Genomic DNA, 22,333 nt, shown 5'->3' on the forward strand with positions numbered 1-22,333 from the left:
TTTTTTTAGACATGGAATTGACAGAAACTAGATGATCTCGATTTTTTACATGCAAATGCTGGATGCTGTGAGCATTACTGCAAGTGGATTTACTGTGATCTACAGAGAGTGTGGTATGAAGAGCGCCATCTCTTTGTCTCAGGTTTGTGCAGGAAATACTGCAATAGCGCACCTAATTTTTCCACCCCGAGCTACAGTGATAAAAAGATCCCACCATGGGAATCGGCAGGGGCACACAAAAGGGGCTTTCAATGTGAACAACAGTCGGTTACGGGTCAAGAATGCAGCGGCAAAATTCTTCAAAGGAAGCCCTTCGACCAATGACATCAACTGAGAGGAACCTTCCAGTAACTGAGTTTTTTCTCTTCTCATGCCAGCAGGTGACAAGGGGTGTTGTTTTGACGATAGTGTTCAGTGCCTTGAACAAATGAAAGGAAGAACTTGCCCAGCCTATGGTGACACTGAAAAAATTGATTCTACTGGCAGGAGGGCCTTCTTACAGGGGTATTTGGCACAGCATTCTTGACATTTAACTAATTATAGTACTGTAATCAGCACGCCAGGCTAGAGTGCTGCAGCAGTATGCAGTGGTGCTAAGAAAGTGTTATCTTGGCTCAGATACTCTGGAACTGGCACAACGCAGTTGCCAAGGCAAAGAGTACGCCTATGCACCTTAGGTCTCACCCCATACCCCACCTGACCCGAGCGCCTGATAAAAATACGAGGTGTGACACAAAAAAAACGAGACTGGTCCAATAAATTACTGCACTTTTAGAATCAGTTCTCTGTGACATTATCACCTTCAAAGTAGTCACCTCAGCATTCACACACTTCTGCACTTCTGCCATTGCTGGTAACAGTTCTGGAACGAGGTTTTTGGAAGGCCCTTCAGGAGATTCTCTGTTTTTGCCTGAACCTCTACAAATAAGACAAAATTGGTTCCCTTTAAGCAAGATTTAACTTTAGGAAATAAAAAAAGTCGCATGGAGCCAAATAAGTAGGATGCTCCATCACAATAATGTTTTTGCTGGTCAGAAACTGCTTGACAGATATGGTCATGTGAGCGGGTGCATTGTCCTATTGCAACAGCCATCCATCACTCCAAAACTGTGACTTTTCTTTGCTAATTTAAGTATTTTTAGTGCATGAATAGGGGAGGTGTGTGGGATGATGTCAGCAAAGCAGTTGTTGCCAACTCAACTCTTTTTTCAAGCTACACACTTGTCTCGTTTATTTTGTCACACCTCATATTTCCCTTTATTTACGCGACATGGTGGCGTTTCAGCGCTCTAGAAAGGTGTGTTGATGACCATACAAAAGTATGGGGACTCACCTGCAGTGCAGTCTATGTGTGCTGTGTGCACACAGGTGGGCTTGAACACACCTACTCTATCTTATCCACATTTTAACAAATAGCCCAGTTGAAAACAGCCAGTTTTAACAAGTAGCCCAAATCGGCCAATTGAAAGAAACCATAGTCTAGAAAGTCACAAACTACTAAAAAGAGAGAGAAGATGAAAGTTGCAGATTACAGCAACGAAAAAGGCAAGGTTGCAAATAACAAAATCCCATCTTCCCTGTTGATTACCCAAATCATGTCACGTCGTTTCATGGACTACATACTGCGATCCAACATTGCATCAACAGCTTTTTAAAACTGTACTTGGTTTCTCTCACTTATAACCAGTTATAAACATAAATTTCAGGCATCATGGAGTGTTCATGTTTGTAAACAGCCCGAAACACTCAGCGGAGCTCCCGTAAAATGTTGAGTCATCTACTTTGAAGGCAGATTCCTGCGTAATTTTTCAAGTCAAGTCGCAAAAGGGTGCAGCCATTCGCGGTATACTGCAGCAGCTATTCCCATTTCGAGCTGTTCGTCAATTCGCTCTCGCCTAGCATCTAATCTGCTGCACATTTCAGTTGGTAGACCGACTGCCGGGGACAGGTGGTGATCCCGGTTTCAAACCCCGGATAATGACGAAATTTTCAAGCACCAAGTTTCTGAAAAAACTGAACGGCTTTGATTTGCAGCCTTATGCATACCGAGCCAAACTGTACATACATACTACTGCAAGTACAGAACTGCACACCTGAGAAGACTTGACCGAAGGGGCTGATATAAGAAACTCGCAAGCACACAAACCTCACAAGTACACACACTGCCCCGCTTGTATACAAACGACGTGAACAAACCATACCTCCTAGTTTCGAGGGGCACAAGGAAAGTTTACAGCTATGCGCAAATTTTGCGATGAATGACTGATGCAATAAAGCCATTGTGAATATTTTTTTTATAACCTTCAGTAATACTAAGAGAATCTTACCAATACATTCAATGCGGGAAGCGTTTTCGATGTCATCAGTAGTAATATGGTGTATGGCCCCGCAAGATGACAGCAAATGCAAACATCTCCGCCGCCATTTGTAATGCATCCCGCAGTGAACGTAGCTTGCAGCAGTGCAGCATTTTGTTAACTAAAAAAATAAAAAGAGGGCAACTGCAAATGTTAATATTGTACTTTAAAAATTAAATTGAAGGCTTTAAAGGTGTGCATATATAGTCTGTTTTAGTTTTCGTCGGTTGCGCCATCCACTGTTCATGGCATGGCAGCTATGACACTGAGATGGCAGACGACGCGGCCTCAGGAGACACGAGATAGTATACAATTTCGATGTCTCAGGGAATTGCAGTGAGCAGAACATCCGACCAAACGACGCCGAAGCGTAGCTATATATTATCCGTAAAGCTTTAGTGTAAGCAGCTCTGGGTTATATGAAATGCGAGTAAGACTGGAGGGTCGCGTCCCCGACGACCTCTGGCGCTGCATGGTTATACACAAACACAACACACACACAAGAGAATTAAACAAGTGTTGTGTTTGTGTATAACCATGCAGCGCCAGAGGTCGTCGGAGTCCTATAGAACTAGCCCGCTCGCAAGTTTAGCGTGTTGCACAATTAGAGGCGCGATGTACCTCTCCCAGCCAAACCGCGGCATCCTTGCAGTTCAAATTTTGCACAGAAATGGTATTTTGTTGCTAGTATATTTTAATACCAAATCTGTTTGGGGTACATGCCTGATTCGATCAAAAGAAGTCAGATGTTCTCATCTTAAGCGGCGGCGACGACGGCAGACGAGCCGCTACCCCAGCGATGGCACTGGTGGCGCTACCTCATGCTGCTTACAACAACTCAAACCTTCTGCCAGAAACGTTCGCCCCCTCTTTTCCTGCTACAGAGTTGTTGTAGCAGCATGAGGTGGCGCCACCAGTACCATTGCTGGGGCAGCGGTCATTGCCGCCGCATAAGATGGGAACAACTGACTTCTTTTAATCGAATCAGGCAAGCACCCCAAACAAATTTCATATTAAAAAATACTAGCGACAAAATGCCCTTTTTGTGCAAAATTTTAACTGCGAGGATTCCACAGTTTAGCTGGGAGAAGCATTCTACATCGCGCCTCTAATTGTGCAACGCGCTGTATTACTACGGAGGGTCGCGGCAGTGCGCGCGGTGTACGTATACGTGCGCGCCGAATCATTAGAGCACATACACACAGTGACACATATACTACAGGAAGAACAGGATGCTTGGGCATAATAGCTTGTGGAATATATCACGAAATGAGCCGTGGTTATTATGCAAAATAATAATAAAGAGCTAAAATCTTTCGTTAATTCATGCTGGTTGAACCACACCCGGCACATCTGCCCCATTCAGCACGGAAAATATTTACTTACTGCCTCGTTCCAATTTGATTTCCCAGATACACTTTTTTTTTTTTAAGAAAAAAAAAAACTGCAGAATGATGTCGGGATGTTTTCAGTATGCAAACGGACAAACAGGGGGCTTCTCTGCATGTCGACTTATGTTACTGTAAAGCCCACCCCTTATGATTTTTTTTTTTTTTATGTGCTTGATATATCCTCTTCACTGGCTGTCGTGCTGCATGTATATTACGTGTGCAAAATCCGGCAAAGCAGTGGTAGTGATCGGTTAATGTGATATATGATAAAAACGATCAACAGTGAAAATTCCTAACTGGAAATTTTGTGACTATATTCTGCAATTTAGTGCAAAGGACGAGATTGCTGCACATATTGGTTATTTTAATGTAAAGTGCTTGCCCGATTAGTGAACCGCATGCAAAGGTGATGACAAGACCTCCGCTCATACACACATGCTTCATCTATGTCAAACAATGAACAAGAAGCAAATCAGCAGTGGAGCGCATCAATCTGCTAAAATTGTCAAAGAATTCTTCAACTATAGGTAGCAACATTAGAATAACAAAACTGGTATGTCAGTTGTATTAATGCTTGTGTTACATAAGTAATAGCTGATCTTTTCAATGTTATAATATGCTGTTATAAGTTGACAAATAATATTGTTATGCTGTATTATAAACATGAATTTAACATTACAAAGAAAAATTGCTTTGATATATAGTGTACTCCACATTATACGGTTTCAATAATAACTATAAAACAACATAATAAAAATATACTTCAAGCAGTACAGGTTGCAGAATTTTGCCGCTTTCTTTATTACCGCAAATACATTTTTAAATAAAAGTATAATTTGCACCTAAATCTCTTAAATTCTGCCTGAAACAGAGTGCATGCACAAATATATATATAATTTTGTTATAAAGGTTTGCTTACTATACCACCCCTCTTTTTTCTGTTTACATGAACAATCAAGGAGAAGGCTTCTGTACTCATTTTCACCAAATCTTATATGAACCACCTGGTCTGATGACATACGTTTAACATCACAAGTAAAGGCTCTTAATGATGGCATGGTATGTTGTATGCTTGGCTCTATGCATATGGTATCCATATGGACGATGCATCGAGTTGCATGTTGTTTAGTGTTGTGCAGTTCATATGTCACTATGACTGTTGTTGCACTCTAGCTGCAAATTTTCTAGCTGTTTGACTGGAAATGTCAATTTTCCATCAGGAAGTAAAAACATTCCTGATCAACAGGTTTTCCAGTGCAATATATAATTCAGCTCGAAAAATATGTCATTCTGGAAGAAATATATATGGTTTCCAGCTGGAAAGAAGTGATCTTCAGTTCAACAGTCCAGCTGTAAATGGGGCTCTTTTTTATTATTTTTTCACTAGGCAATTCAAATCAATTGAAAGCAATTCATGTTTATGCTCAACATTTCATTTACAGACTCTCTGACAGAAAGCTGTAGAGACAGCTTAAGGACGAGGTCAAGGAAGCAACAGAATTGTTCAAAGAAGTTTCTAGCAAAGACATTCAGCTTTGCATGCATATAAATGAAAAATGAACCAAAGTACTGACAATATGCAACATTACTATATGTACAATAATATAGAAAAATGCACAAAAAAGTCCCATTTTTAGGTTGAATGAATTAGGTATCATATTGCACAATAAAATAGAAAAACAGGTCACTCTAGAAACATATTGAACACAAAACTTTATGTGTGACTGTCATATGACAGGGATTGGAAAGATAGTAAAGAGTGAAGAAGGTAATTAGTTTGGTAATGTATCATCCCTTTTTCATAGGCACATGTTAAAAATATTGAAACATAGTGCTTCCCCTGATTGGGTCATTAAAAATTGACATTTTTCATAAGCAAAGTCGAATTGATAAAAAAGATTGTAATGATATTCACAGTTTGATGCTGAATGCATGATAACCTCTGTTGAAGGATGTAAATACAATACATTGTTTATGCAACTACGTAGCACCAAACATTAGAATGATGTTACAAAATTGTTAACTTGCCTGAAGGTTGCCTAACGTTCTGTCACATAGTTGTAACATTCAAAAGAAACATTATATTATTAATAACTGCCAAATATTATAATAATGTTATATAATGTTTTATGTTGCATATTGCAAACATTACTTTAATGTTACAAACAAATGTTATTCTAATATTGTCTGCTAAATATTAAATAATATTTGGATCATAAATATATAAAGCAACATAGAATATACATTTTGAACACTAAGTCCCAGCACTTTTGGCCTTTTTCTTCCAGTAACCATGTTTTTTCAATAACATATTTCTTTTCAACTAGAGCTTTGAAATTATGCCTGCCGTAGAATGAAAGCAGCCCTAATATTTTGTTAGAGAGTTTTGATTATTATTCATTCGTCACTATGACTCCTTGCACACCCATCGGCTATGGATATAAAAGCATGACTCTAAATGACTTGTTCAGAGGTGAGTGTAGAAGTTGTGCTGTTATATGTAGTTGTGCTGTATTGTGGTCTTTGCAAAGCGCGCAAGCTGTGTACCATCGTGAGCGGGCCTACATGCTCGGCAAGGTTACTCTACACTTTCACGAATGTTACATTTATGTTGCATACAAGTTAGATTTATATTAATTAAATGTTTATCAACACATTATACCAGCCTAATATGTCCCCTATTGCTAAAATATTTCAAATAAAGACAATAACATCAAAATAATGTTCAAATGAAACAAAAATGTTACATTGCTCCAATATTTTGGTGCTCCCTGGGAAATAACTTTCTTTTCTAGACGCAGAAGTGTACTTGGTGTCTATTATTAGTAGTTGCCCCCCATATATCAGCGTGCAATAGTTAAGGTGGGAACAGAATATGACATGGCAAAGTTCTATAGGGGTCAAAAAGAGATATACCAGGTCTGAAAGATGGTGCGAATCAAAAATATATATCTTGGAGGCATAGTATTCTATAGGGAACATGGGACAATGACTTTCTTTCTTGACCTGGCTGCAAAATGGGAGCTAAGAGGTCATATAATGCAGGCCTTGAAAGCACTGATTCAGGTTGAATGAACCCTTTAATAGTAAAGTCACGATCGGACCAGCAATATATATTGCTGGTCCGATCATGACTTTATATTGACTATATAAGGGTCTTTACTAAATCAGTATAATTGTGATGATATATATGGCGCAGATGTGCTGTCTATTATAAATGGCTTAATAAATATATATGTGTTGCTGCTTTATAAAAATAAAACACTCTAAAATACCTTCCATCTCTCTCAAATCTTTATGCGCAATTTTCTTTCTTTTTTTTTTTTCGGCTATAAGATTTTTTTTTACATCTCGTGGAAGCATACCTCAAGCATGCATACACAACAATCGAATACAACTGAGTTTGATTTCATGTGAAAACCAAAGCCTTGCAAGAACACAGCATCACTTTCCGCTGTTTGTCATCGAAGAGGCAATCAACGAGAAATGCACGCGACAGCCAAGTGAAGCAAAGGCGTTCCGCATTCATGCACTAATTCTTGCCACCGCATGCCTCGCACTGCACAATAATTGTTGTGAACGTCAGGCCGTTTCGTTCCTTCCGTACTTCTCGCTGCCCTTTTGCTCTCCGAATGAACCGCGCCACCTTCTTTCCACATTCCTTTGTTTTCTTTGTTTTGTTTTTTTCCTACACACCGCATGCTTTCCCTCACAGCTCCGAGGCCTACGTAAAGTTAGCTTCTTAGCACAGCTGAAAGTCTAGTGGTAAAGCCAGTTTAAGAAAACTTTGCCTCGCGATTCTGTATCGCGCGTGCGGCGATGTCATTTCATGGGAAGTACGTCGCCGCTGCCAGATACTATATATAACCGATTCTTGTCAAAAATGTCTTTACTATAAAAGTTCAAATATTTACAGTCGTCTACTGAACATGAATTGGGACTTGAGTTTTACAATTAACTCCGAGTTTGCTACAGCGAGGTTACTGTTATCATTTCAGTTCAATTGGTCATTTGGTCGGGTCGGATGCGAATTTTTTTTTTATTTCAAGGTGAAATTAGAAAGCAAGAGCTAGGCCTGTTTATCTTAAATTGCTTGAAATATACCAGTCCCATTAATATTTTAAATAGTATATTTTCCCAGTGCTCTACTGGAAGCTAGCTTCATTTTCGGCTGCAAATATAAATGAAGTAATTGCAGTACGCAAACTGGTAGATTACTGCTTCATATCTTAACCATAAAATGAATAAATGAGCATTATATATTTTCCACTTGGCCACAACAGCTTGCACAATTGGTACTGTTCACGCCATGGAAATTTCCGCCAGGGACATAAGAAAAGCAGCTGCTGTGGAAGAATAGAACCTCAGATAATATACTAGCCGGTATTTGAATACAAATAATCTCATATTTAAGGAAAAAAAAATGTGCTGTATGAGCTGTATAACTGTCCCCGGCTATTAATCTAATTACTTTCTTTTGAAGCATTAGTACCTTATTAATGTTAGTGCTTTATGTGATGGTCCAGACCAAATGGCAATAGTTAAGATAAGATTGAAATATTGTGTTGTAGATTATCAACTTTAGATTTGGAGAAAATTCTCAGTGACACCTGCAAAGGATGCCAACAGACTGTGACACTCTCTTTGCAATATATGTAATCTGTTCTGTTCCTTTCATATGTGCATCAAAAATAACAGCAAATGATTTAAAGCTGTCGATAATTTCTATTGTATTATTAAGTTTTAAGGTAAGTAAAATGAGTGCTGATAAAGTTCCTTTAAAGTTTAAAGGTCAAAAGAAAACTGTTTTAAATTTCTTACTATCGACAATTAACAAGTTCATTTGATATTAACCATCTGTTTAATGACTGAAGAACAATGTTCCCTCTTTTTAATAGGTTACCTGTGGATGAGTCAGTAAGAAAAAGCTTGTATCATCAGCTTACAGAACATTGAAAGCAAGTTTATATAACCATATCATTAATATAAGCACTAAAAAGAAACGGACCCAGAGGGCTACCCTGGGAAGCTCCACATTGTATAGTTTTTAAACCAGACAGGTTACCATCAGTACAGACAGCCTGTTTACGCCGACTATATGAGAGAAACAGATTAAGAAGAGAGCCGCGGATGCCATACCTTTTAAGTTTATGAAGTAATATGTTATGACTGAGGAGTTCATGCATTTTACCAAAGTCTACAAACATGCCTAGCGTTGTGTTCTTACATTCAAAACCCTGTAAAATAATTTCATTTTGCAGCAGCTGAGCAGATTCAGTGGACCATCGTTTGCAAAAGCCGAACTGATTGTCATTAATAGTAAAGAGTGTTTATCGAAGAGTTCTCAGTTTTTTTAACTATAACTTTCTCTAGAGCTTTTGAAAAAAAACAAAAACGGTCGAATGAAAATTGGTCGGCAGTTATATATTTCATTCTTATCTCCTCCCTTAAAGATTACTGAAACCTTGGAAGACAGGAATGAACGGCTCAGAAATGACGAAGACACAATTCATCATTCCTTTCCTTGAAGGAATGACCAAACAAATGAGTGCTCACCAAGCATATCGTTGTTTGTTGCCATATGTGCCCCTATCCATTTTTGTGTGCTGTCATCCTCTCATGCAAAACAAAACTGTTCAATCTGCTAAATTAGTGAGCTTCATTTCTTGTCATATGGAACAAATAATTTGTTCTCAAATTGCTTCACATCAACACATTCTGGCAGTTGACCTGTAGCTGCCTGGCTGTGCCAAGCAGCCACTACCTGACACAGAAAGCTTGATGCAAGAACCCTCCTGCACTGGACATAATTATATGCTGCATCAAGTGGTGAACAAAGCTCAGTGTTTCTAAATGCAAGTTACCAATTAGTACTATCGATATTATCATATACATTCTGTCAGAATCAGTAAAACTGTACGCTCTAGAACATGCATGGCACAGTGAAGTGAAACTGCAATTCCATCTTGCCTCCCATATATGACTTTGCTTTTTTTCATTTGATGTGCGTATGTCTATATATAGTTCAATCCACATGGTAAGTATAAGTATTTAAATAGCACCTCAACAGCTCAGTGACTGGGCGCTCGACTGCTCTATCCAAGAATATGGGATCGAATCATGGCTGTGGAAACTGCTTTTTGGCAGCAAGAAAAGCAAGGTGCCCATGTGCTCTGCGATGTCAGTGCACAGGTGGTAAAAATTTACAAAGCCCTCCACTACAGCATGTGGCATAGCCCGAGTCCCTCTGGGATGTTAAAGCTCATAAACCGACTCAAACCTATTACTAAGAGCAATTTTAGTACGCTCAAATCAATGTGCTTGATATGTCCGCCATCTTAAATGTATGTCAAATTCAGCTGCCTGTGAAACAGCGTGTATTAATATGACTACAATGCAGATGTTTTAAAACACTAAATATCTCAGAGTTTCTTTTAGGCAATGAAAATGTACAACACAGCATGCCTCTCCAGGGCATGCAAGTTTCAAGTTACATATCATTAGCATAACCACATTCACTATACAGGATAAAGGCCTCTAGTTTCTCTCCAACTAACCCTCTCCAATGTAAACTATGCTTTATCCCTACAGGCTGTCTACTTCCTAAGCCGACCTGGCTATCTGGGTCCCCTTGGTAATATATATTTTCCTAGAATTCATTCCTTTACAACTAACTGCTGATTACCTTGCCTTTGACTTCCCGCTTGTTCACTAATCCACTAGGCTCTCTTCCTACCTTTGCTTGTGGTGTTCTCTTCCTTGTCCCTGTCCTGTGTGCACTGGTAATTTTCCAACATTCAATTTCAAGTCTTTTTGTCATCCTCCAAGTTTCTATCTTATCAGTGGTCACAAGCAAGGTATCATGCTTGCCTTTTGAGACATATAGATTACCTGCTAGTGCTGATTTCAGTGGGAATATACTTGTCAGATGCACTACACTAGCATTACAATAAATGTGCAACTCACAATAGTCCACATTATTATTTTAGACACATCAAAAGATTATCACAAGCAGAGCTTAAAGTCAGGGGGGTGTTGCGGCGTCCAAGAACCCTCACCAGTTTTTACGAGAGGTCTGAGACTTGAATATATTGGGTGTCCAGCACTGCACGAATATGAAGCAGGTGCAACCTTTTATTCTTCTCAGTGGCAATCAGAGAATGCTTATGATTGTTAGAAAATTTTGCAGCAAGTTGTTTTAAGAATTATTGCTTTGTTTTAGTAAGAATCAGAATTTCTAAAATCTGCAATGAAGAAAACAAAGGTCAGTCCCTCTACACAGAGGCTGGAACTAGTTAAGTTATTCTACACACATACCATCTCTTCGATTTTGCTGGTTCAGTGCACACTGTGTTTTAGGTGCTGGCTGAGCAAATTGTCAATATGCTTACACAATATTATTCAGATGTTGTACTCGTCACCAGTCAAACAGACCAAGCTGGTAGTTCTTACAATATTTCTTGCTAATTGTCAATGGGTTCACTTGAAGTGTAAAAATTATAGAATATATTTTTCCTACCTAGTTGATTTTACATTTAAAGTGCGATTAAGATTGTGCTTCCTGTGTAAAGTGTTTTAAAGAACATAGCACTCTCGCTGCTCCTATAAAGTTTACTCAAATACATTTATTTGCAAAATTTCTATTTAAACTTCTTTACTCTTATAAAGTTTTCTTCGCAACCAGACAGTCAGAAATTCAGTTCTCGATGTGAACTGTGCTACAAGATAGTGGTTTCAGGAAACAATATTACATATGTTACAAGTGCTAACGCTTTGTTGTTTCACTATAAGCTGCTTTATGTCACATATTGTTTGTCGATCATGCTTGCAGAGCACAGGGATTCATTTTTTCGGGTGCATGTCATAAAATGATCACGAAAACCTCCTTCGTATATAATATGATCGTATATAATATGCTCGAATTTCTAGAGTACCCTCTCTGACAGAGCCAGACTTTAAGCACTGAAAGTAATTCATTCATTTCAAAATTACTTTTGCTAAAGTGAATAACTGCTGTTTCTATACATCATATCATGCACTCCCGGTACGATGCTAAGAAAGCAGTAATGACATATGCGGCAAGCCTGTCCCACAGTGATGGATGAACAAAAAAATACAGAATTGAGTAGAACTGTGTGTCCAAGGGTCACAACCATTCTCTAAGCAGGTACATGTAAGGCGTCGAGGGTCCATCGAAGCGACAGCGGTGCAAAATGGTTGAAGGTCAAAACTAGTTGAAAGTGCGCAGTAACACTCACTGTTGCATCAGCTATAGGCACAGTGGCGCTTTGTTACACTTGTCATCATGGGCGAAAAAGGAGTTGGGGGGGGGGGGGGGGAAGAGATAGGCGGAAATGTTCATGGTGTGAAAATTACCCAGCGCAAGCTGCCATGGTCCCGCGAACATGGAATCTATAAATCATATCATTCAGTGGCTTAGAACGGTGGAAGCAGCTCGCCGCGAGAGCAAGGCACCGAGTTTGCCTCTTATTACTTCTTTGAGTGCAATGAATGTGGCGAGTGTTTGACCATGATTCTGTTTTTGTTGTTTTGTTGCCATTGTCATATTTTTAATAGCCTGTTATGTAGGAAAAGGAGAGGGAATAGTTTCACTGGATAGAATTTGGCGGTAAGATGAAAGAATGTGCTCTAGTGTCTGGGGAAAAGTTTTGTTCACAAGCTTTACTTAGTTTCTATACGGATGAAATCCAGACAGTAAATGAGAAGGAATTTGCTCTGCAGAGGTAATTGTAATGTTACTACTTTTTGGAAGCAGTAATTAGTAATTTCATTACATTTTTAACACTGCTTGCAAGTAATTGGTAATGTAATTAAACTGCTTTTGAACAGTAATTTTGCCAAGTATGGTGCCAATTTAACCCAGACAAAAAAAAAAAAGATACCATTATGTCTATTAGGAATGAAGTAGATTAAATAAGACATGCCAGCTGGACTTGTGAATGTAATCATGTAGCTCAAATGGTTTTTCTACTTCTGATTGGCAATCACATTGGAACATCCAATTAGAAGGCCCTGTTGAACATTCAATAAACAAATGTTGCAACTTAAACTGCTGTGTAGTTTGCATAATTTCTACGACCACAGCAGTTGATTAAACGAAGTAACTTTGATCCCTGAAGATCTGCTACTAAGTAGGGTCCAATGTGCGAGGTCCCAAAAAGAAAAGATTGTGTCGACTCTTCCGGTATATATGTAGGTTCGTATGGTTTATGTGTCATATGCATGCTTGCCTGTCGCCTGCTTGGAGCTGCCATTTCAGGTCAGTGCCGGCAGAATAAGCATTAAGATTGGAAGCCTTAGCTGAACTGCCCAACTGGAATGTTCAATTTAATCAAATTGGAGCTTCGAGTCTGTTCCAAAAGCGTGTTTAGAAACTGATTTCCATAAAAATCTTTTTTTTTTTTTTTCACACAAGAACAAGCCAAAAGACTGCACTGCACTGACTTGACAAATATCTAAAAGATGGCAACTTTATTGAAATATGGGCGGAGAGGCTCCGCAAGAAGGGCTGAGTTATTTCAGATACAAGGCATATACTGCAGAGTACAAGTGCACCTTCCAAAAACAGGAGTCTGCATTATGTCCCGTTTTTGCTGACCTACCAACATAGCTTGATCAGCCACACTGCTGAGCCACAATGCAAACCCAATTCGCGCTCATACATGTAGTTTTATGTAAGTACCAAAAGCAACCTCAAATATTCACCAGCTGTTCCTGACTGCAGTTCCTTTTTGACAGGCGATTCTATCAAATTGTTTTTCACGAAATTCTAGCACTGAATTGATTGCGGACGAGTAGCCTAGCTGGCCGCAGAACGATTTCGGAGATAACTGCAGTGCCTTAACGTACCGCCTGAGAGCTATGGAATAGAACACTGCAGCAACTGCAGTTCTTTCGTATTTGAAGGCGGAATACGAAGACAACGAGATAAGCAGCCCACAGGGAGACGAATTTCCTTGCGTCGAGTGAAGTGCACAATGCACAGCCGAACCCGAAGCCCAGAACGAAGCTAGAAAAAAAACTTCCTCTGCAGCTGCATGTCACAATCAAGCGCGTCCAAACTCCGTCATTCTGCGCGCAATGCTGACCAAGGTAGATGTAGTAGATGGGCATGAACGGGCCTTTAAGCAGACCTAAAGCAGCGCCCACCCACACGCTCCTCCACTCCTGGCACTCCTGGCGCTCGCCAGCGCGACCAACGCGCCAAACCAACCGCCAAACGCCGACGCTACCGATCACTACATAAGTAAAAATTATTAAGAAACTGGACAGTAATCATTTCTTTACCAACAATTTAAGTTTTAAATAAGAATTATAAAGGTTTTACTTGCTGTCATGCACATTTTTTTCTTTGCTTAGTTTATGATGACGTAGTGTGACGTATTTTATGCGTGGCAGCAGCAGCCTGCTAGTGCCACGGGTATACCACGGGCGTGGCTCTAGCCTCGGCCGTAGCTAAACTAAGCTTCTTGGTAGCTAGTTGAGTCCAAAAGTAGCTAAATCTAGCTACAAAGTAGCTAAATTGGCAACACTGCCGTCGCTGCAGTCGCGCGACGCAACCACTCATCGTGGTGGGGGCGCCACTCACGTACGGGTGCTGCGCATGCAGTTTCAAGAGCGCATTGATGGTCGCGCGCCGCTCGTGAAGCAGGTTCCGCATTTTTCTGTGAATTTCCTGCCCAGTGTAATAGCGTCCACGAATAATTTTTCCAAGCTGGCTGATTCTGAAACGTATGCTGAAGGGTACATGCATGAATATTCACGCGAATAGCAGTAGCACCTGTCTCACCCGAGCTGCTCCCAAGGTAATTCAAAAGGGTAGCTCTGCTAGGTAGCTTGAGTAACATCTCCCTCCTTGCGTGCTCGTAAGCTTTTGTGGAGAGGTGGCGCAGCACGATGCAATGGCGCACTACGTCTTCAGTCCAAGTTTGTTTTTTGCGGCGAAAGTGAACAATTTGATCCCATAAAAAAAGAGCGGAAATATTCTTCTCCTCTGCCTGCTGACGAATGTACTGCAGATTACCGAAATTGCAATCATTTTTCAATTTTTCAAGGTCTGTTTTGTAGTGGTCTACAGTGCGTCGAAGCTTTTCAACCTGTTTTTTGAGATCCTTTTCTCTGCGTTTCGATCTTGCTCTTTCATTTGCAAGTAAGCTGGACACTCCAACATTCACTTGAAGTGCTTGGTGTGAAAAATTCGCATGTGTACTATTTGGAGCTTCCTGCGGTTCCATTTCATTTTCAGGTTTGGCCTGTTCATCTCTTTCTGGATAAGATGGGCTGGCCTCTTGATAATTGTCCTCTGACATTTCTGTTTCTGTGCCGTCCTGGAACTTCTGCCGCTTTGTAGCCGGCTCAGGTTCCTTTTAGTTGGTTTTCGGAAACGCCCTTTTCCCGATGCTTTCTGTACTCCTTTGATGTAATAACTGCCTTGGCTTCATGTACGAAGGGTATTCTGGAAACAAGGAGGGCACACCTTTCTTGAGGCGGTGCCGTTTGCCCTCCGCAAAGTCGGCTTCCTTGAAGTGCCGGCTACACACTCTTGAATAATTCGAGGTTCTGTTCGGCACCCAGTTGTCCCTCCGTATGGCTTTCAACCACTGCTCCCGTAGCGCCGTGTCCGCCGGAATTTCGTGGAACGAGATTCCTGGAATCTTGCTTTTCCCACCTGAGCGGCAACGTGGCACACAGCAGTATGCCATTAAGTACCTGCAAGGCAACTGTCAGCGGCTTAATAATGCGCTTTGATATTACAATCGTATACTTAAAAAGTTCCGTGCAAGCACAAGTTCATCGAGCACAAGCACAACAACAAAACTAAGGGCTGGCAGTCTGAGAAAATGCGACCACTAATATTGATCGAATTATAGACAGAGTACACCACAGGCAGATTTAGGCAGGCTGCAAATAACATTATTGCTATCCAGACAAAACAATTCTTGGCTCACCGTTGGAAGGGAGCAGATGGTACCGCATGCGTTGATCGTCACCGATTTTTGGGTCCCTGACGCATGAATTTAGCATCTAAGCAGTGCTGTCACAATAACGAACGCCAGCAAGGTTAAGTTTTTGCACGTGTGAGACAAAGAGAGTGAATCATGAGTGTATAAGGATCAAAATACGCGCGAGCGCGACGGAGCGACTGCGTGGTGCAGCCGCGGCGAATGCAGACGAATGGATGGATGGATGGATGGAATATAGGAGCGTCCCTTTTGAAACGGGGTGGTAGCAGTAGCTATCATGCTCATTTTTCTCCATATATCTTAATTATTGATTTAAAATGGTTAAAGGAGTATAGACACGTACATTTTCTGTTCTGGTATTTTTGCTTTAATCGATCCACAGTGGTCCAAAACAGAGGGACTGCGACCCAAAAAGCCCCAGCACATATCGATTAATTTGTTATCAGTGCATTTATCAGGGCCAGTTTCGGTTTCGATCTCTCAGGACACGAGCGCGCGATGACGTCAAAGATACGAGAACGCCACACGAGCGCCCCCTACTGGCAAGGTTGGTGATCGCGTAAACACAAAATCTGATGACGCATTCGGGTCGCGTTTTTCGTCTGCTTGCTGTCGCACGAGCACGAAACTATCGTCGTCGAGCAGCGCTTCAGCGTAGCATAATTAGTACTGCGACGTTGTTTTGCCCAGTAGCGTGGATGTTACTAACATTGCCGGGCACTTAAATCCTGACCCGCTCGCTTGTGACTCATATGCGACGAAGCAGGAATCAGCAGCAGCCGCGAAAGCTTGGTGGGTTGACGCGCAGGAAATGCAACTGTTGAACAAAGGAACCGTGAAGATGCTGCTTTATCAGTCCGGTTGGCCAACTGTGAGCCAAGCTGTTCTAAAAAAAATGTTTTAGTAATGATGCGATCAGCCACCGTAACCCGTAAGTTTTCCCGATGGCTCCCGTGCTCACGCCTGTTCACGCGCTCATTGGTCCCGTCGCGGCAGGCCTGCGTGCCGCCGTCCAAGCATGTGGCGCCATCTGGCGCAGTCAAGGCAATCTGGGTGCTTAAAGCCGTGGCCGCCGCGATCGGCTCCCAAGTCATAGCTGCCCGAGCATCCGCTATCGGTAATCTAGCTATCGCAGATCGCTGTTCATTCGCTTACATAGCTATTTGTACAAAGGACTATCAGACACGATCTCATTTCATTTCAAAATAAAATAAAATGAAAATGAAATGATTAAATTGCGAGGATTATTCGGCCAGTACGGAGGCCCTGGTAGAAATAACAGTGATACAAGCGAACTTTTTTTTTTCCGACAGCTGCTGCCCGGTGCGACGCACCTGATGTCAGCTAGCTCCGCTGCTGAAGGCGTCGCGCAAAGCAAGAAATTATTTTACGAGATGGGCTTGCCAGTAAAGCGACGCTAAACTCCGACGTTTTTTACAGCGTTAGCTCGTTCCGAAGCGCCTTTCGCTGGCGCTTCGATGTGAAACCAGCTAGGGCTAGCGACGTCTAGGTATAGTGCCTAGAAGTATATTCTAGGCACTATAGTCTAGGGTAGGCGGGGAGCGGCGCAGTATGTTCCCGGCGCGCCATCGACAGGCACCGTTGCCGTATGCCCTGCACTTGTGCAGGCATGCTGTTGGGGCCTGAGTTTAGCAGGCAGTCTCCATACGTACACCGGTGAGGTACGTAGGTACCTCACCGGTGGAGGTACCGGTGAGGTACGGTGAGAAGCCATCGAGTAAAGCGAGCAGAAGCGGAGTTCTTTCTCAGGGCACGGCCGGAAGCGGCGGCGGCGCTGTTCGAGTCTGGCCATGTGTCGTCACTGCTCTTTGCTTTGCCGACTCCACGTCACAGTTGTTTGATGACGTCATGTTGTTTACCTATGTACACGTTTTCGTCACAGAGATGTCGATGCCAATGGGTTTTGAAAAACGGAGTACTTGCCTGGCTTGTTTTTAAAATCAAATTAAAATATCTTCGCGGAAACGTGCGAGGTTGGGATTGCTTGGGGAGCATCTCTGTATAACCAGGAAAGCAATCGTATTCCTTCCGACGCTTGAAAAAATGGTGTCTATACTCCTTTAACTAAACCATCATTCTATTTATTAAATTTTGCTCCTACATTACTAACATTATGTCACTTCTCTGCTTTTAAGCCACCAATCTTCCAGCCGTTTTTTGCTAGTTTCCACCGCCGGTTTATTCACCCGGCCACTGTTATCTCTAAACCCCAGAGCTTCAGGAACAGTGACTGCGCCTGCATCAACTTCCGGATGGATACCATTGCATTCGAGTATAATATGGTCAATTGTTTCACTGCAGTTTCCACATACAGCGCATGCGTCATCTCCATTGTTAAACTTCTTTTTGTAGCTGCGTGTTCTAAGGCACCCTGATCTAGCTTCAAAAAGTAGGGCACTGCCTCTTGAGTTATCAAAGAAATCTTCCTTCCTGATCTGCATTTTCCACTTTTGGTATAATTCCACACTCTGTTTTTTTCCCATCGAATTTATCCAATTTTTACCTTCTGTGTTTTTCACCTGTTGCTTAATGCTCTTTATTTCTCCGTCCTTGTTACTAGCATACTTACTAGTTAGTTTCCTAGATCTTTTCCTCCACTGTGAGTCAACGCTTTTTAGGTACAGGTATTTAAATACCTTAGCTGCCCATCTGTTACTGTCCAATTTCCTCAGGCGTTCCTCATATAATATTTTACTCTGAGCTTCCCGTACTTCGAAAGATGCCCAGCCCATATCTCCCTGTACCGCCTCATTTGTAGTTTTGCCGTGGGCACCTAGTGCTAATCGTCCAACGGATCTCTGATTTGTTTCTAATGTCGACTGTACCTCTGATTTTAGGCACAAAACCGCATTTCCGAACCCCAACGTGACTAGCGCCACCACTCGGCTCTAAGTGGCGTAGCAGCAGAGTCGCGTCGACGGCCGCGGAGGGCGCATCCGGCAGGCACAAAAAAATAGAGGAGGCTATGGATCAGCTTTTACAGCGCTTAGTTTTCTTTTGTTTGCGTTCTTTGACACGTCGCTCTTTGCATCTGTGCCCAACCTGAAGCACGGAGTTTTTTTGTAGGTTGTACGTTTTTAATTCGTATTTTTAGCTCTAGATTTTCGCCTATGTACTTCGAAAAACTGCAAAAAAAAAAAAAAAAAAAAAAAAAAAAAAAAAAAAAAAACGGTAGTCATGGTGTCTATGCCACACACCAACAATCTTTCTTTGCACTATTCAGCTGACTTGAAGGGGAACTGCGCACCAGGTTGCTTGAGGCGAATTTTTATTTCGGTTTTGCGGGTTCAAAAAAATGTTCCATAAAAATCCAAACTGCTGCAAACTGTAGTACTGTACACATGTCCGTTCTGAGACCCACACATATTACTGCCGCTAAAGCCAGTCGCAATTGCTTTCTCATATAACTACATTGCCGGAGTGAAATAGATTGTTTACTAGGTGGAGGGTTTTTGCTGTGGCAGAAGCCTATTTCATTTACTTCACATACTTTACCACAAGATCAATCTGTTTTGCAGCCCTTATCTTTCCTGTACTGCTTCAGCCTTGAAAAGAACGAAGTACCAAAAAAAAAAAAATTCCGTTGGCAGATAAAGATATGTATTCTGTGGCACGTTCATGAACGAAAACAAAATGGTAATACACCTCAAGAAATTGAAGCTCCTTGGCTAGAAGCAGCTGTGTCTGCAAAACCTTTCAATGAACTGCCTATCAACATTACTAGAATAAACTCTTTTGTTCTAGAAATGCCTTGATACAGGACTTTGTGTGGAAATTGTGGCCCATGCAGCTTTCACTTCCGGAGGCTTGCTCTTTGCAGATCACAAGAACACTGGTGGAAGGATGGCTGCCATTCACTTGTAGCTGTTATCACTTGGAACCGTTTTAACTCATCTTGTGAGTATACAGTTCAAAATCTACAAAATGTTTCATGCATGGTAAGCAAATGATAGTAGCTTACTGATTGAAATAATAAAGATAATTTTGTTTCAAAGTGTGTTGTCCACTAATTTTTTTTATTGCTGAAATGCTCGGACCAGAAAATGGTTGGTTTGCTCAACTGAGGAGAACATTCTGGCTGAGCTACGTGCGTTACAGCAATATGATTAGCAGCAAGTGCAGTGCTAGTCTCCGGCAGAGTGCTGAATTATGCGACATGTATCAAAGAAAGCAGTACCACGCAATAGGCTGCTGGATCAGTCAAATGTATACTTAGTGGAAACACTTAAGATAAAGTAGACTTACTTATTAGCACCCACATAAGTGCTGCCATACAGGTAAAAAGAAAAGCTATACAAGTTTTCCAGAAGCTTCAATAGTGAAAAATTTGACGTGGTCCAAGGAGTGAACCTTGGACCGTTGCTCATGTGGGGCAGTTTGTCTACCAACTCACTTAACCAGGACAACCAGTGGATGGTGGGGCTAGGCTGAATTTATCAACAATGTACAGGACTATAACTTATGCTTCGATCCCATGGACACCAAAAAGGCCTTCAAGAAGTGGCCTTTTATGTCTGATAGTTCACAGTGCACAGCTACACAGCACTAGTGCTGCACTATTGTTACTAAGAACCTTGCACTTTAATGTGCCTGTCGGACCTGTAAAGAGACAAAACATGGACCAAAATGTAACAATATGTACTAAATTAGATTATGGTGTAAATGAAAAATGTCTTACTTAGTATAGATCGAGCACTATAATATCCAAGAATCAAGGATTTATTGTAATTTGGCACTGAAATTGCATAAAAACAACTGAAGGGATCTCTTGCGATGAAACACTGTCATCCCTGTAACCACGTCTCGGGAAAATGTCAATGATTTTTTTAATTGCACATGCTCTCTGTTCTTTGACAAGCGCTCACCTTATTTTATTGTATTGTTACATCCATGATCGCATTAGCGACATAGCAATATTTTGAGTGCTGTCCAGTGTGCCTGTCAATAAACTGAATCCAGCTTCAGCAGAGAGTGGCCTGGACTAAATTTGGAAGTCACTTGACATAGCTGCATTAGCCTGAACGTCTGTTTTGGTCCAAATCAGATGAAGTCAAATTTTGAGGGTAGTTTGGACCAAATTTGGGGACCATCATCGTGTTTGCCATAGCCAAATTTTGTCAGTGGGACAGCTTAACAAAATCTTTGTCCGAGTTGGCTGACAGTGGTGTTGGCTGCTCACTTTGAAACGGCGGGCGTGTATGCTTCATTGATTTGAAATAAAAAGGAAAAAAAAAAGACAGGCTTTCCGGATTTTCAGCGTAGGCGGAAGCCGCATACTCATGAAGAGGATTCTGTCATTTTTCATGCAAGATAAAACCTGAATTCGGATAGTTCAAACTAATAGCAGAGCAAGACCGCAGTCATTTGGTATTTTCTTTTCCTTTCATATTTGTGCACTTTGTTTAAATGCTGGAAAAAACAATCATGCAGGAAGTACGTTAGTAGAAAAAACTGGGTCATTTGTACGTGAACACCCTCTAGAACTTAATGAAGGGTACTTGGGCCTAAACTGAATATTAAAAAAAATTAGAATAATTAATCTCAGCTAATTAACCAGTTACATAAAATATAAGGAGTACTCCAAACAGAACTACACGAAGACGAATAATATGTCGTCAGTTTCAGTCAGCTGCAGTGCTCCGCTTTTTTTTTTTTTTTTTTTAATCCTTGGTTCACATTACATAAAACTGTGTGCATGCTTGGTCTATTCACCAACATCACAGTGGCCACCATTTTGCTGTTCATGGAGCGTTGCAAAAAACTGCTATGCATGTCTCATTGGCTCACCACAATTTACTCCGGATTTCTTCGCAAAAGCCATCTTCGGGGCAATAAAACGGCATGTGTGAGGTCATGTAAATACCCCTCTGTAAGCTTGTCATGAATAGCCAACAAAATAAAAAACAGACAAATTATGAATACCCAGATTTATTGCTATACACAACAGCACTTGCAGTCTTAAAATTTGAAAGTGCTAAGAAAGATAAGGACGAGAGAGGTGGACAGGACAAACGCTTTTGTCTCGTCCACTTCTCTTGTCCTTGTCTTTCGAAGCACTTTCAAATTTTAGGATGCTATACTAGTTAACCCAGCAAACAACTTTGTTAAGCACATGCAATGTAGCTCTGCTATAGACCTTTTTCCAGTCGCGCCTCTTCTTGCAGACGTCAGGCAAGGTATGTTTGGCAGGGCGGGTTACCGGGGCTCCCTCACATATTTTCTGCAGAAATTCTTTCACAATAGTAGGGTGGGTTTATTTTCCAAGCGGCACTTGATCTGTTAGAAGGCAAACCTGACAGCGTCTTTTCGTTTGTTGCAATAGCAGGCAGGGACAATGTATGTGGTCCTGAGGGCCGAGTACATGCTAGCAATGCATGTAATTATTGCGCAACAGTTTGTCGCGTCAATGACCCAGAAGACGTCTTTCATGGATTTCGCACTCGCAGTGAACTTCTGCCCCACTATGTAGAAATAGAGGAGGAGGCTTCACACATGTGCAGTAGCATTACTGAAAATAAGTCCATTGGACCTTTTTCTATTTTATCCTGTCTCCAGCAGCCACCACTTCTGCAGCAATGTA

The 22,333-nt window shown here is 41.3% G+C and overlaps 2 protein-coding genes across 19 annotated transcripts in view; one reads left to right on the plus strand and one right to left on the minus strand.

Moving 5' to 3' along the window:
* LOC146204657 (uncharacterized) overlaps window positions 1-2,859 on the minus strand; it is a 41,982-nt gene extending 39,123 nt beyond the window's left edge. For 4 of the 12 annotated variants that reach the window (XR_014703998.1, XR_014704000.1, XR_014704004.1 and 1 more), the window contains exon 1: window positions 2,328-2,476. Coding sequence is in view for 5 of the 12 variants with exons in the window: in XM_084589362.1 (XP_084445488.1) it covers window positions 2,328-2,436 (109 nt within the window). In the remaining 7 variants the exon portion in view is untranslated. Of the gene's footprint in view, window positions 1-2,327 lie in introns of all 12 variants that reach the window. The other 8 variants (XR_014704001.1, XR_014704003.1, XR_014704002.1 and 5 more) reach the window with 8 other exon arrangements.
* The window catches only part of LOC146204654 (queuosine 5'-phosphate N-glycosylase/hydrolase-like), a 106,009-nt gene that overhangs the window by 62,239 nt on the left and 21,437 nt on the right, over window positions 1-22,333 (plus strand). For 6 of the 7 annotated variants that reach the window (XR_014703994.1, XR_014703996.1, XR_014703993.1 and 3 more), the window contains one exon: window positions 19,574-19,650. Coding sequence is in view for 3 of the 7 variants with exons in the window: in XM_084589357.1 (XP_084445483.1) it covers window positions 19,574-19,650 (77 nt within the window). In the remaining 4 variants the exon portion in view is untranslated. Of the gene's footprint in view, window positions 1-14,391; window positions 14,575-19,573; window positions 19,651-22,333 lie in introns of those variants that run through there. The other variant, XR_014703995.1, reaches the window with a different exon arrangement.

The sequence above is a fragment of the Amblyomma maculatum genome, chromosome 1 (assembly GCF_055883805.1).
Source record: "Amblyomma maculatum isolate TAMU_Amacu chromosome 1, ASM5588380v1, whole genome shotgun sequence".
Taxonomy (NCBI): Eukaryota; Metazoa; Arthropoda; class Arachnida; order Ixodida; family Ixodidae; genus Amblyomma; species Amblyomma maculatum.